Source organism: Ahaetulla prasina, chromosome 5 (genome assembly GCF_028640845.1).
Source record: "Ahaetulla prasina isolate Xishuangbanna chromosome 5, ASM2864084v1, whole genome shotgun sequence".
NCBI classification, from domain to species: Eukaryota; Metazoa; Chordata; class Lepidosauria; order Squamata; family Colubridae; genus Ahaetulla; species Ahaetulla prasina.
The window spans coordinates 76,180,177-76,195,973 of record NC_080543.1 but is presented as its reverse complement, the minus strand read 5'-3'; the positions used below and the strand labels follow the sequence as shown (position 1 = coordinate 76,195,973).

Below are 15,797 nucleotides of genomic sequence, written 5' to 3'. Positions count from 1 at the left end.
CCAGCTCCTTCTCGGCCCCTCATGGTAATCTTCTTCCACAGGTCTCTAGTTGTCAATCATCTTAGGAATGCAGTTTCTGTTGGAAAAACCTCTTAACACTCAGCCGTTAATCACCCCTCCCACACTGTTATGTCAGCCGACACTCTTAATAGGCCCCTTTCCCTTACCCTGTATGGTGCTATGATACATCTCATTTCCTTAACTGTTTTATAATACAGAAATAAACATTTCACATTCTATCTACTGATATAAATTGTACAAAAGTATACGAAAATTGGAGTGGAGGCTGACAGAGGGTCTTCTCAGGGTGCCGTCAGCCAAACAATGTAGGCTGACGACCCCCAGGGGGAGAGCCTTCTCTGTGGGGGCATCTACCCTCTGGAATGAGCTTCCCCCAGTACTTCGACAACTTCCTGACCTCCGGACCTTTCGCCGCGAGCTGAAGACATATCTATTCTTCCGAGCAGGACTGGCTTAAATAGGGTTTTTAAATATCGATTTTATTGGGGTTTATTTTATATTTTGTATTGTATTTTAAATTTAGGCCATATTGAATAAGTTTTTTAAAGAGTGTTTTTATTGTAATATATTGTATTATTTTATCTGCCTGTTCACCGCCCTGAGTCCTTCGGGAGAAGGGCGATATAAAAATTAAATAATAATGATAATGATAATGATAATAATAATAATAATAATAATAATAATAATAATAATAATAATAATAATAATAATAATAATAATAATAATAATAATAATAATAATAATAATAATAATAGTTGTTGTTGTTGTTGTTGTTGTTATTATTATTGTTATTATTGTTATTATTATTATTATTAAATGTAAGGTCTTCATGAACCCAAAATGCCAGGCTTCTTTTGCATCGTGAGATTGTTATAACACTGCCCCTCTCAGACTGGTAAGGACATACAACTTAGCCCCCACCCATGCAAGACCATCACAAACAGTACACTTGATGCCATCTCACTCATCAGTTTTTTGTGCTTCTCTTAACTGCTCGCTTAAGCTGGTCAGTATGTTTAGGTCCCCTTTCACCTGGGCTCTGGTGACAACAGGATCCACCAGCTGCTTCAAAGTGATAACCAGGAAGATTACTTCCAGCCATGAGCTATTGTATTGAGGCAATCTCAAGACCACATCGGCCATACCTTCCTCCAGGGAGGTAGCGCAGAGAGAAATTAAAGTGATTAAAGTGTTGTGCCCACTGGACTTGTTTGGGTGACAACTTCCAAGGCATTTTTAGACTTCTAAGTTCTTATGGTCTGTCCACACCTCAAAAGGGTCTTTCGTCCCTTTGAGGAAGTGCCTCCAGGTTAACAAGGCCTAATGGACAGCAAAAGCCTCCTTCTGCCAAATTGCCTATCTCCATTGGGTCTCAGACAATTTCTGGGAGGTGTAGGTGCAGGGTTGTAAAGTTCTATCAGCATTGGCTTGAAGTAGCACTGCCCCAACGGCCACGTCACTGGCGTCGGCCTGAACAACGAAAGGACAGGCTCGGTGGCAAAGTTGTTTCAGTATCTTAAAGGCAGCCTGGCATTCCATGGTCCACTCGAGTGGTCAACTAGGTTTTAGCTTGGCCTCTCCCTTTGATTTCAGGAGGTTGGTAATGGGTAATGCAATTTGTGCAAATGAGAGGATAAATTGTTTGATAGAAGTTGGGAAACCCCAAGAAACTTTGCAGCTGCTTGCGGTTGCATCTTCCATGCACCTACTCCAGGACCACCCGGACTTTCTCCGGATCCATTTCTATCCCCTCATTTGATATGCAGTAGCCCAAATAGTCAATCTTACTCTGGTGGAATTCACACTTTGACAATTTAGCATACAGTTTGGCCGCTCTGAGTTTCTTCAGGACTGACCACACTAGTTTCACGTGTTTGTCCATGGTCTCCGTGTAAATAAGAATGTCATCTAGGTAGATTAGGACCCCCTTGTAAAGATGCTCATGTAATACCTCATTAATTAATTACATGACCACTGCCGGGGCCCCTTGTAGTCCAAAAGGGAGTACCCTAAACTGGAAACAACCCAGGGGACAATTGAAGGCAGTTTTCCATTTATCCCCTTCCTTAATTCAAACTCTGGATTCTTGTCAGAAATTCTCTTCAAAGATGGATTGTAACAACCATATTCAGACTGTTGCGGTTATTTCAAAAGATCTATTGCTTTTCCATAAGGTGATAGTAAAGCAATCAGAAAAATGATCAAACTAATTAACATGGTTCCTTGGTGCTATCTGAGCTTGCTTGTTTTTGTGCAGACATTTCATTAGCCAAAACTAGGTAACATAATCAGTGCTAGACATTGATGATTTTACCTTGTTTGGGTAATGAAATACCTGCAAGAAAACAACCAAGTTCAGAGACCCACTTCACTTCAACCCTGAGCTACTAATATTGTCCACAATTGTTCTCTATTGAATTCCTTCACCTTTTTATACAGAGCCTCTGTTAACAGAGGCTAACAGAGGCTCTGTATAAAAAGGTGAAGGAATTCAAACCTGTATGTGATGTTTTGATCACTGTTTCCTATGAAAAATATTAGGAAATGCTGAATAATAGAAGTATAGGACAGGTGGAGCTGATATTGCAGTGATATGGTGTACTTTCCATAGGGCTCTATGGAAGTTCATTGAATTCCTTCTGCCAGAGAGTCCTGAGCAGTGGTGGGTTTCAAAAATGTTTGCTACCAGTTCGGTGGGCAGGCTAGGGGGCATGTGACTGAGTGGGCATGGCCAACTTGACATCACTCATGCCCATGCCCACTCAGTCACATGACCCCCCCACCTAGCCACGCCCACAGGAAAATGTAGGAAAATGTTTGGAACTGGTACTGTTCTTACAGTACCAATTTCTGTAAGAATTTCTGACAAGACAACTAATAAAACATGATATAAACTTTAGATGGCTAATACCTGAATGAATATTCAGGTGAACTGATAGTGGTAAATTGGCATGGGTCGCCAAATTTATAGCGACCACTGGCTGGCCACACCCCTTAACCAGTCACCTAGTCACCATTTACTTGCCCTGCCCATACGCATGATGCTCACATGCTTGATGCTGACTTGCCCACTCACTCGCCCTGCCCATCCAAGCCCTATATATATGCCTCTTCGCCACATGGCCCACTACTCACCTCGTGATTCACTACTCATGTGACCTCCCAAGCAGGACTCGCTTGCACCTGTGTATTCTGCTCTTGCTTGCTGAATTGCTGAAGTGGCTTGCTGAATTTGCCTGCACCCCAACGGAACTGCCTCCTCCCGTCTACATTAAAACTACCCCACCATCCCCAGGGTGCTGTAGCTCGCTGTAGCTCAACTGGGGACTTGCCAGCTGCCTGCCCCAATCCATGCACTCCAGTAGCCCACCATAGCTTGGCTGGGGCCTTGCTGGCCACCTGCACACTCCCGTAGCCCGCCATAGCTCTCCTGGGGCCTTGCTGGCCACCCACCCCAATCCATGTGCTCCCATAGCCTGCCGTAGCTAGGCTGGGGCCTTCCTGGCTGCTTGCCCCAATCCCTGGGCTGCCGTGGCCTGCTGTACTTCATCTGGGGCCTTGCCGGCCAGCCATGCAGTCCCATAGCCCGGCATAGTCTAGGGCATTGCCTTCTGCCTGCTGGAATCCATGTGCTCCCATAGCCTGCTGTAGCTCACCTGGGGGCTTGCTGGCCACCCGCCCCATTCCACATGCTCCTATAGCCCTCTGTAGCTTGATTGGGGCCTTGCTGGCTGCCCACCTGAATCCCCGGGCTGCCGTAGCCCACCGTAGTTCAGCTGGGGTCTTGCCGGCTGCCTGCAATCAAACCACCTGCATCACAAGCACTACTGTCACCACTTGGAGAAGGCAGCAAGTCAATCTCCTCAATTGAAAGTCTTCTTGATCTTCCACATTGCTGGGCATTTCAGCAATACAGCAGCTTTCAAGAGAAGAATGATGGTCTGGAACAGGGGTGGGTTCTAAATTTTTTTGCTACCGGTTCTGTGGGCGTGGTTTATTTTGTCGGCGTGGCTTGATGGTCATGTGACAGTGGATGTGGCTTGATGGTCATGTGACTGGGTAGGCATGGCCAACTCAATGTCTCTCATGTCAAGGGGTACCTCGCCTGGCCCCTCCCCTCCCGGCCATTCCTTGTCACACCCAGCCTTAACGTATCTATAGTTCTGCAAAAATGTTGTTCACCTTTTTGCAACTTTATTATCTACATACTATAGATCAGGGGTCTCCAAACTTGGCCACTTCAACTCCCAGAATTCCTCAGCCAGATTTGCTGTCTTAAAGTCTTAAAGTGGCCAAGGTTAGAGACCTCTGCTATAGATGCACTTTCATGGACCACTGAAAGGAGGAAATGGCTCACATGCTTTGCCCAAGAGTGTGATAGGCAACAGGCTTTTAAGGGGCTACTAGAAAGAAGTGGGGAGGAAGTATTTTCCAAAGCACCAGAAGGCAAAACAAGAAGCAATGGAGAGAAGCAACCTAAAACTAAGGACAAACTTCCTGACAGTGTGAACCTATATAGGTTTCAGTCATAATTTCACATATAAAATAGCCATTCATGTAATACAACCTGCATATTGTTCAAAACAATCTTTAGTTTTATGGCTGATGTTTGACAGCAAGCCTAAAATCCTCATTCCCTCCCCACTCCAGGGGAAGGTTACTTCAAAATTCCATTTCCTCCCCACCCCACTAATCTGTTCTGGGAAGGAATCAAACTCCCCCCTCTTCATTTCCCAAATAAAATATCCCAGATATTTAAGGAATAATCAAGCTGCTAGCCTGGAATTCCACATTCCTGCCAGCTGCATAACGGATACTTTGTATGCAGAAAACAGCTACCAGAAGTTCGGCTCCATTTACAAGCAGGCAGAAAACTCATTCAAGACAGGATACTTCACAATGGAAATCAGCCAAACCTTTTTAGAAACACAAAGCCCATGTTGCACAAAACCCAAAACTTCAAAAACATTGAACCATATAAGAATTCCTCCTCTTATCCAATTTGTTGTTCACTGACTCAGAATGGAGCTTTTAGCCGCTCTGTCAATTTAAAATGACAGCGTTTCCCCCCCCCCTTCTTTGCCAAGCGATCTCCTGGCTGAGAAGCAGCAGATAAATTTAAAGGGACAGTGTTCTGTTTCCCTCTCCCAATACTCCCACAAAAAGTCAGTCAAAGGCCTTCTTTTCAAGTTTATTTACATTTGGCTGGATTCCTTCTGGCACAGAAATGTCTGGCTACATCTACCCACGTGCCTGCTAAGTCTCTGGAGATAACTAGGAAATTATAGATAAGGCAGGAGTTACTCACGAATATATATTCTTCCCTCCATTGAAACAGTTTGCCCGCACAAATTCACTGCTTTGTCCAAGACAAAAAGCCAGGAAGTTCCGCCTGCTGCTTTATATCCCCTGTGGGTGTCACTCCGTGACTCATCATTCTTTGACTTTGTCCCAACACCTCCTCTGCTGCGCGTGCTGGTTACATCTGCGCAGTCTTGCATCAAGCCAAGATTGTTCTTGGGGCATTGCCAAATCAGAAGGAGGCCCAGGGGAATCAGGCCTTGCCAGCCCCCCTCCTCCTCCTGGGTGGGTGCCAGGGAGGGAGAGGGCCCAGGGGAAGCAGGCCTTGCCTGTTCCTCATCCTCACTGTCTGAATCATCCTCCTCCAGGAGTCCGGGAACCTGGATCACAACACTATCCCTCACCGCAGGGCCCTTCCCCCGGGGCTGACGGTAGGGATGCAGTCGGGCTGGGTTCTGCTCATGGAAGGCCTGCACCAGGTCAGGGGCATGAACGATGGAGGCATCTACCCAGGAGAAATCAGTCCCATATCCCTTCCACGTGATCAAATATTGGAAACGACTCTTCAGCCAGCGGGAGTCTCGTATGCTGTGGACTTCGTATTCCTCCGACCCGTCCTCGGCGATGGTGACGGGCGCCGTTGAGCACCGAAAGGGACTTGGTGTGGCCTCAGGGATCAGAAGGGACCAGTGAAAGACGGGATGGATCCGCATGGATCGTGGCAGGGTCAGTCGGTAGGCTACCGGGTTGATGATTGCCTCGATGGGGAATGTGCCGATGAATCGATGGTCCAACTTCTTTACCGGGCAGTCGGACAGGAGGTGTTTGGTGGAGAGCCACACCCGGTCTCCGACCGCCAGCAGGGGCGTCGCCCGTTGGGAGCGGTCGGTGGACCGTTTGTAGTCCTCCTTCGCCCGATCCAGCTGCCGATGTACCAACTGTTGGACCGCATGCAATTCCATCAGAAAGGTCTGCGTTTCGGGAACAGGAGAGTCTGGTGGTGCCAGAGGGAAGAGCCGCGGATGGTACCCCACATTGGCAAAGAACAGGGTAATCTGGGTAGAGGTGTGCTGGGAGTTGTTAAAAGCAAACTCCACCAGGGACAGGTAATCGGCCCAGTTGTCCTGCTGCTGGTTGATGAAGCAACGGAGATACTGTTCCAGGATAGCAATGACCTTCTCTGTACCCCCGTCGGTCTCTGGATGGTGCGATGATGACAGACACAGCTGCACCTCCAACGCAGCCATCAGGCTCTTCCAGAAGTGAGCTGTGAACTGAACTCTGTGGTCCAAAACCACCCTGTCCGGCAGACCGTGGAAGCGGAAGATGTACTGCAGGAAGAGATGGGCCGTTTTGGCGGGTGTGGGCAGCCTGCAGCACAGGATGAAGTGTGCCATCTTGGTGAGCATGTCCACCACCACCAGCACCGTGGTGAACCCAGAGGACGGTGGCAGGTCCGTCAGGAAGTCCATGGAGATTGCCCCCCAGGGTCTGTCGGGTCTCGGCAAGGGCTGGAGGAGCCCGGGAGGGCCCCCCATGGCGGCCTTGGCTTGCTGGCATGGTACGCATGACATCATGTACGCATGTACATCATGCCGCATTCGGGGTCACCAAAAGGTCCGTGTCACCAGGTGGAGGGTCTTGAAGAACCCAAAATGTCCTGCTGCAGGGTTATCATGACGAGTGCTCGGAGTGGTCCTGTGGGCACGTATAATCGCCCTTGAAACTTGAGTAAGTCCTCCTCCAAGTTCCAAGGAGATGCGGGGCCCACCTCTGCTCTCCTTTGCTGCGATTAGGCATCCTGGCGCTGCGCCTCTTGCACCTGGGCCCACAAGTCCACCGGTTCCCGTGCTGCGGCCAAGGTTCTGCCGGCAGCACCGTCCGTGGAGGAAGGGGGTCCTTGGTGCAGAGGTACTCCGGCTTGCGGGACAGGGCATCCGCCCTCCGGTTGTGACCGCTGGGAATGTAGGTCACACGGAAGTTGAACCGGGCAAAATACAACAACCACTGGATCTGTCACTGGTTCAACTTCCGAGCTGTGGTGAGGTGCTTGAGATTCTGATGGTCTGTTCGGACCTCCACCTGATGTCGGGCCCCCTCCAAATGGTATCGCCTAGCCTCGAATGCAGCCTTGATAGCCAGCAACTCTTTTTCCCAGATGGTGTAGTTGCACTCAGAAGGATTGAGTTTCCGGGAGTAGTAAGCGCAGGGAAAAAGTGTGCCGCCATTCGCTGGAGCCTGTAGCAGCACTGCTCCAAGAGCCACATTCGATGCGTCCATCTCCACCACGAAAGGCGGGAGCAGCTTGGGATGCCTCAGGACGGGTTCTATGACGAAGGCTTTCTTGAGGGCTGTGAATGCTTCTTGCTGCGGGGGAGCAAGGGGAACGCAACCTTCTTCCTGAGGAGCTGGGTAAGTGGAGCTGTCAGTGTGGCGAAGCCCAGGATGAAGGTCCGGTAGTAGTTGGTGAAACCCAGCAGGCGCTGAACATCCTTCACCCGACAAGGGGCTTCCCAGCTACACAAAGCATCTACTTTGCGTGGGTCCATGGCTATGCCCTCGGGTGAGATGATATGCCCGAGGAATTCTATGGAAGTCCGGAAGAAGATGCATTTCTCCAATGTCGCATTGAGTTGTTGCTCCCGCAAGTGTTGCAGAACCAGACTGACGTGCCGAAGGTGGCTTTTCCTGGACCGGGAGTAAATCAGGATGTTGTTCAGATAGATAACCACGAACCGATCCAACATGTCTCGGAACACGTCGTTCATGAAGTGCTGGAAGATGGCGGGGGCGTTGGTCAACCCGAACGGCATGACGGTGTATTCATAGTGTCCGTATCGGGTGCCAAATGCCGTCTTCCATTCGTCTCCCTCTCGCATCCACACCAGGTTGTAGGCCCCCCAGAGTTGGCAAAGTCTGTCAGCTCAGGAGGCAAGGAGATGGCAGGGGTGGGGACGTTCTGGCCAGCACAGGTGTGGCGGATGTTGTCGACGCATTGCAGACTCGGGAAAGAGTTGGGGTTCCATGATCAGGCCACCTGAGGATTGTGGGTCCGAAGTCAGGCCAACCCAAAGACCAAGGGAAAATGAAGGTCCGCCGTGACATAAAACTGGATTGCCTCCTCATGGTCCCCAATAGCCAGGCGCAAAGGCTGGGTGGCGAATTTAATGGGGCCGGACACTAGTTCTCGTCCATCAATTGTCTCTACCCGGATCGGAGGGTCCACCGGAACCATGGGGACCGCAAATTGGGTCACAAAGGCCTGGTCCATAAAATTTGTTGTGGCCCTGAGTCCACTAGCACATGCGCCTGGAGTCTGTCTGACTGGTTCCCCAACCATATCCATGTGTCCAGAATCAGATGCCGAGGGGGCCAGAGTTTACTTCCGCAACGTCCAGTGGGGGCTTAGTACGTGCCTGACCTAGGGTTTCCCCAAGGTCGGGCCTGCTCCGTTTCCCGATTGGTCACGCTGTGATTCAGCATGCATGCCCCACTTCGCTTTGTGGGGCAAGAAGCTGCGAAGTGGCCAGGCTCCCCGCAGTACAGGCACAATCCCCCTTGGCACCTCCAATTCTACTCCTGGGCTGTCAGGCAAGGTCTGGCCGTTCCCAACTCTATGGGCTCCTCCGCAGTGGTTACAAAATGTGGGGCGACCCGGGGTGCTGTTGGCGCAGAAAGCGAAGGTGCAGACGTCGACGGCGGGTCCCGGGGAGTGCGACGGGACAGTTGCCATTGCAGACGGGCATCAAGGTGGAGACAAAGGGCCACCAAGTTGTCCAGGGTCCGCAGCGCCTCCACCCGGGCCAGCTCGTCTTGCAGCTCCTCTGAGAGTCCCTCCTGGAATGCGTCCACCAGCGCTGCATCATTCCAGTCAGAGTCCTGGCACAAAAGACGAAATTCGGCGATGTACTCCTGCAGGGGGCGCTTCCCTTGACTGAGTTCCTTAAGGCACCTGGTTGCCATCAGCGTCTGAATGGGGTCCTCGTACATGATGCGTAGGTGCTGCCAAAAACGCTGGTGGTCCGCCAGGAGGGGGCTGTCCTGGAGCAAGAGGGGCATGGCCCATCGGGCAGCTGAGCCAGAAAGAAGGTTAATCGCAAAGGCCACCTTAGCCCGGTCGTCTGGGAAATCCTCTGGCCGCATAGCCATGTAGAGCTGGCACTGTCCCAAGAAGGTCAGGAACATCTTAGGCTGCCCAGAAAACTTATCCAGCACGGTTATCAGGCACTTGCGACCAGGAGGAGGAGTGGGAGGACGGGGGGGGGGCTGCAGGCACATTCCTGGCAGCAAGTTGACCTGCCAAGTGAGCCACTTGCTGCTGTAGCTGTTGATTAGCCGCTTGTAGCTGCTGTACCTGCTGCTGTACCTGCTGCTGGTCCATCTTTGGTGGAAGATGGTTTAGTCGGGGTCTTGGACAAAAATGTTCTGTTTCCCTCTCCCAATACTCCCACAAAAAGTCAGTCAAAGGCCTTCTTTTCAAGTTTATTTACATTTGGCTGGATTCCTTCTGGCACAGAAATGTCTGGCCACATCTACCCACGCGCCTGCCAAGTCTCTGGAGATAACTAGGAAATTATAGATAAGGCAGGAGTTACTCACGAATATATATTCTTCCCTCCATTGAAACAGTTTGCCCGCACAAATTCACTTCTTTGTCCAAGACAAAAAGCCAGGAAGTTCCACCTGCTGCTTTATATCCCCTGTGGGTGTCACTCAGTGACTCATCATTCTTTGACTTTGTCCCAACGCCTCCTCTGCTGCGCGTGCCGGTTACATCTACGCAGTCTTGCATCAAGCCAAGATTGTTTTTGGGGTGTTGCCAAATCAGAAGGTGGCCCGGGGGAATTAGGCCTTGCCAGCCCCTCCTCCTCCTCCTGGGTGGGTGCCAGGGAGGGAGAGGGCCCAGGGAAAGCAGGCTTTGCCTGTTCCTCCTCCTCCTCACTGTCTGAATCCTCCTCCTCCAGGAGTCCGGAGTCCGGGAACCTGGGTCACAACAGACGGTGTCTTGTTTTTTTCCCCTCCTCTTCGACAAGTGAGTCTTGATTTTTTTCCTTCTAGCTGATCAGCGGGGAGTTGGGAGGCAGCAATAGACTGGGGGCGGGGCCAGGCAGAATTTTTACTACCGGTTCTCCGAACTACTCAAAATGTTCTTGCGAACTGGGGAGAACCGGTAGCAACCCACTACTGGTCTGGAAGTTGCACACAAAAAGTTACATTGTAAGAAAGGTATTCATGTTTCCAGAGAATGGAAACACTTCAAGATTGAGGTAGTAGGGAGAAGTAAAGAGGTACAGCAAGCATCTCTTAGGAAAAAATAGAACATTTTACATCAAAATCTCACACCATTTGCAGAGAAAACCTAAAACAATGGGAGCTGGATGCAATCAGAAAATCAACTGACAAACATTTGTCTACTACTCATAAAGTTTTTCTTACAGTTTACAGTCTGGCACAAAGATGTAAACCATTTTCAGACACAGAAGGAGAAGTAGAATTGCTAACTACAGTTGGAGTAAATCTGGGAGTAGGATTGCATTCATGGAGAAGTATAGTGAAAATAGTTGCTTTCATTGCAAGCGAAATTAAAACCAAAATGTTTAATAGCGTTATTGGGCAGAATCTAAATTGACAAAGCCTCAACGCTATCAGGGAAACCAGTTGTGATAATTTTTGTAAAAGTTGAGGATTCAGATAACCCAACAACAGTTTTTGTTGAGCTTATGGAATTGGAAAAACAAGATTCAGAGACAATATATTCTTCAGTGATGGGAAGTTTAAATAAAGTTGGGCTTACTACAGAATATCTGCAAAAACATTTAATAGCATTTTGCTCTGATGGTGCCAGCATTATGCTTGGGAGAAAATCTGGAGTGAGCACTAGATTAGCAAAAGAGTTCAAGCACGGCTTTAACCATCACCTCCAACTGGTTCTAGATGACTCCATAAAGGACATGAAGCAACTGAACCATTTCAAGATATTTATTGACAAGATACACACCACTTTTCATAAATCCTGTAAGAACCAGATGGAACTTTTCAACATATCTGAACAACTTGGACTTGAAATCATAAAGATTGGTAGGGTTTTGGGACCAAGATGGGCTGCCTGTAGTTTAAGGTCAACTGTAGTTGTGTGGCGTGCTTATCCAGCGCTACATCAGTTTTTTTCATGGAGATCAAAAATACCCACGTATGACTGCCAGTCTTGAAAATACAAATGTTTGACTGATTTGGCTGATTAGATGATTGATATTCTGAATAAGATTTCTCTTTTGTCAAATGCAAGGAAAAAATACAGACAAGGCCAAAAAATTTGAGATAAATTAAAGCATTTGAAATACTTAGATGGGGAAAAGGTCCATACGAAAAAAAGGTTGATGGAATGATTACTTCAGAAGCCTTCGAAAATATAAAATGTGTTCAAAATCATTGATTTCTTGGTCTTTCTCGGGGAAAACTTATGGAAAGCGTGATAATAAATTTGAAGAAAAGATTGATGGATTGCAAACATCTAAAAACAGGTAGCCAATTGCAAGACTCAAATAAATTATGCTTTCTCAATATTTTGGAGCCAGATTACTGGAATAGTAAAGATGCAGTCGTTCCATGGCCAGAAGCTGAAGAACAGTTGCTTGAATTTGGTGAAATTTTTAATTATGAAATTAATATGAATGATTTCAGAGATTTTGTAAAAAATGTATTAAAAGATTCGAAGAACTATGTAATTCCTGACAGTATTAAAAAAGCTAAAGATATTGTCAGAACAATTGCTTCAGCAGAGGTGGAAAGGGTTTTTTCAAAAATGAACCTCAAATGTTCAGAACAAAGAAGTCTAATTATTCCCAACATAAGCAATCTGATGACAATTAGTGTAATTGGCCTACCTATAACAAAATGGGACCTTATTCCTTCCCTCAGAAAATGGTTAAGAGCACAACATCACACATCCGATGATCCAAGAATCAAGAGGAAAAAAATTGCAATTGAGGAGGCTGCTGCTGCCAATGAAAGAACGATGTGGAAACACCTTAAAGCTAAAGACAAGTAACACAAGTAAGTACTTGTGTGTAGCTTTTTCAGTGTGTTATTCTTATGTAATGTGTAAGTGCATGCAATTAAAAACTTCCTTTCTGTATCTTTTCTTTCTGCAGGTCATTAATTAGAGCAAGGAAGTCTGTGATGTTGAAGACAGACAACACTTTCATCGTTCTTCTGTTGTGTAGCTCTTTTATTGTTTTGTGTACTTATTTTATTCTTGTGTATATGCACGAAATAATAAATAATAATAAACTACCTTTTTGCATATTTTCTTTTGTAAGTCATTCATTAGAGCAAAGAAGTCAGTGATGTTGACTTAGAAATGCACTTTTATCAGTATGGCTTAAAATTAAAGAACAGCACTACTTGAAAATACCAGTCCGGCTGTCCAGAATGGAAGCATTGATACATCCTAATGTTATTAATATGGAAAAAATTGTAAGGTAAAAATATATTTTGAATGAAAAAGGGGAATTAAAAACCAAGCAGGAACTTAGTAGTCAAGGGATGGATATCACATAGTGGCCACAAATGCAGATACAATCTCGATATGAGAAAGATGCTAAAATTGTTTCAATAAAGAGTTAACAGAACTGTAAGGTTAAATATTTAGGGGTCTATATTAGCTCATCGAACAAGAAACTTTATAAAAATAATTATGACTTGCTATGGCAAAAAGTTCAGAATGATATGAGTGGCTGGAAGAAATTGCAGTTATCCCTATTGGGAAGGATTGCGGCTATTAAAATGAATGTGTTACCTAGATTTTTGTTTCTGTTCCAGATGATACCAATAATTAAAAAGGATAAAAATTTGGAAGATTGGCAGATTGGGATTAACAAATTTATATGGCAGGGTAAAAGGCGATTAAAATGAAAATAATACAGGACTCACGGAAAGAGGTGGTTGAAGAATGCCTAACTTTAAATTATATTATGAAGCAGTAGCCCTTTCAGTAATAAGTGACTGGTTTAACTTAACAGAGGAAAGAATTTTGAATATAGAAGGTTATGACTTGTTATATGGATGGCATGCGTACTTATTTTATGTAAAAAAAATGGATAGGGCTTTTAAGAATCATGTGTTGAGAAGTGCTCTTTATGGGTCTGGAAAAAATATTCCTATAAATTAGAATACAAGATTCCTATATGGGCGAGCCCTAGGCATGCAATAGAGAATATAAATATAGAACAGAAACAGGAAATGATTACTTATAAAGAACTTTTGTATGCTGAAGGAGGTAGATTGCAATTAAAATCATTACAGGTATTAAATGAAGAAGGGAGGAATTATACTTGGTTTCAATATGGGCAAATAAGTGCTAGATGGAAAGAAGATCAAAAAATTGGTATTATTATTATTATTATTATTATTATTATTATTATTATTATTATTATTATTATTATTATTATTATTATTATTATTATTATTATTATTATTATTATTATTATTATTATTATTATGCAAAGGGAGGAAAATTTAATGAAGCAAATTAGAAATCAGACCCAGGAGCATATAAAGAGATTGTATAATGTGTTGCTTGAAATAGATTCGGAAAAGGATTTGGTAAAGGATTGTATGATAAAATGGGCACAGAATATTCAGGAACCAATAATGTTGGAAACATGGGAGAAAATTTGGTTAGAAATGTTAAGTTTACATACAAATTTAAGGAAAATTTTATAAGATGTTTTATAGATGGCACTTAGATCCCAAAAATTATCATGTATGTATCCTAATATCCAAAATGTTGAGGTGTGATTGTGATGATGCTACATATTTTCATATTTGGTGGGCTTTTAAGAATCATGTTGAGAAGTGCTTTTATGGTCTGGAAAAATATTCCTATAAATTAGAATACAAGATTCCTATATGGGCGAGCCTAGACATGCAATAGAGAATATAAATATAGAACAGAAACAGGAAATGATTACTTATAAAGAACTTTTGTATGCTGAAGGAGGTAGATTGCAATTAAAATCATTACAGGTATTAAATGAAGAAGGAGGAATTATACTTGGAATATGGGCAAATAAGTAGATGGAAAGAAGATCAAAATTATTATTATTATTATTATTATTATTATTATTATTATTATTATTATTATTATTATTAAAAAAAAAATTATTATTATTATGCAAAGGAGGAAAATTTAATAAGCAAATTAGAAATCAGACCCAGGAGCATATAAGAGATTGTATAATGTTTGAAATAGATTCGGAAAAGGATTTGGTAAAGGATTGTATGATAAATACAGAATATTCAGGAACCAATAATGTTGGAAACATGGAGAAAATTGGGTTAGAAATGTTAAGTTTACAAAGCACAGAATTTAAGGGAAAATTTTATAAGATGTTTTATAGATGGCACTTAGATCCCAAAAATTATCATGTATGTATCCTAATATCCAAGCGAAATGTTGAGGTGTGATTGATGCTACATATTTTCATATTTGTGGACTTGTGAAAATTAAGGTCTTTTGGATAAGAATTTGGTGGATTATTCAAATGTATATTTATTATTTATTTATTATTTATATATATACCCTATCTCCCAAAGGACTCAGGGTTCACAGGCATATAAAATATACACACAAATTAAAAATAATCTTTAAAAACTTATTCCAATGCCCTATCATTAAAATAGAAATATAATATTAAAAATCAATTTAAAACCCTAAAATTTAAAATCTAAGCCAGTCCTGCACAGATGAATAAATGTGTCTTGAGCTCACGGAAGAAGGTCCGAAGTTGACGGAGTCCTGGGGAGTCTGCCAGAGGGCGGGAGCCCCACAGAGAAGGCCCTTCCCTGGCGCCGCCAGACGACACTGCCTAGCTGACGGCACCCTGAGGAGTCCCTCTGTGAGAGCGCACGGTGAGAGGTATCTGGTCGCAGGCGGTCCCAGATAACCCGGCCCTATGCCATGGAGCGCTTTAAAGGTGGTCACCAAACCTTGAAGCGCACCCGAAGGCCACAGGTAGCCAGTGCAGTGCGCAGGATGGTGTTAGGGAGCCACGAGGGCTCCATCTATCACCCGCGCAGCCGCATTCTGACTAACTGCAGCCTCCGGATGCCCTTCGGGAGCCCCATGTAGAGAGCATTGCAGTAATCCAGGCGAGACGTCACGAGGCGTGAGTGACCGTGCATAGGGCCTCCCGGTCCAGGCAACTGGCGCACCAGGCGAACCTGGTAGAACGCTCCTGGAGACGGCCGTCAAATGATCTTCTAGACAGCCGCTCATCCAGGAGGACGCCGTTGCGCACCTCTCCATCGGGGCCAATGACTCGCCACGATGGTCAGCCGATTTAGCTGACTGTACCGGGATGCCGCATCCACAGCCACTCTGTCTTGGAGGGATTGAGCTTGAGCCTGTTTCTCCCCATCCAGACCCGACGGCCTCCAGACACCGGGACAGCACTGATAGCTTCGCTAGTGGT

At 45.4% G+C, this 15,797-nt stretch overlaps 1 protein-coding gene across 3 annotated transcripts in view; it reads left to right on the top strand.

Moving 5' to 3' along the window:
- The window catches only part of APOO (apolipoprotein O), a 172,427-nt gene extending 160,042 nt beyond the window's left edge, over window positions 1-12,385 (top strand). For 2 of the 3 annotated variants that reach the window (XM_058184602.1, XM_058184603.1), the window contains 2 exons: window positions 10,287-10,354; window positions 12,241-12,375. In XM_058184602.1, the coding sequence (XP_058040585.1) occupies window positions 10,287-10,354; window positions 12,241-12,370 (198 nt within the window). In that variant the 3' untranslated portion in view covers window positions 12,371-12,375. Of the gene's footprint in view, window positions 1-10,286; window positions 10,355-12,240 lie in introns of all 3 variants that reach the window. The other variant, XM_058184601.1, reaches the window with a different exon arrangement.
- Window positions 12,386-15,797: the final 3,412 nt, after the last annotated feature.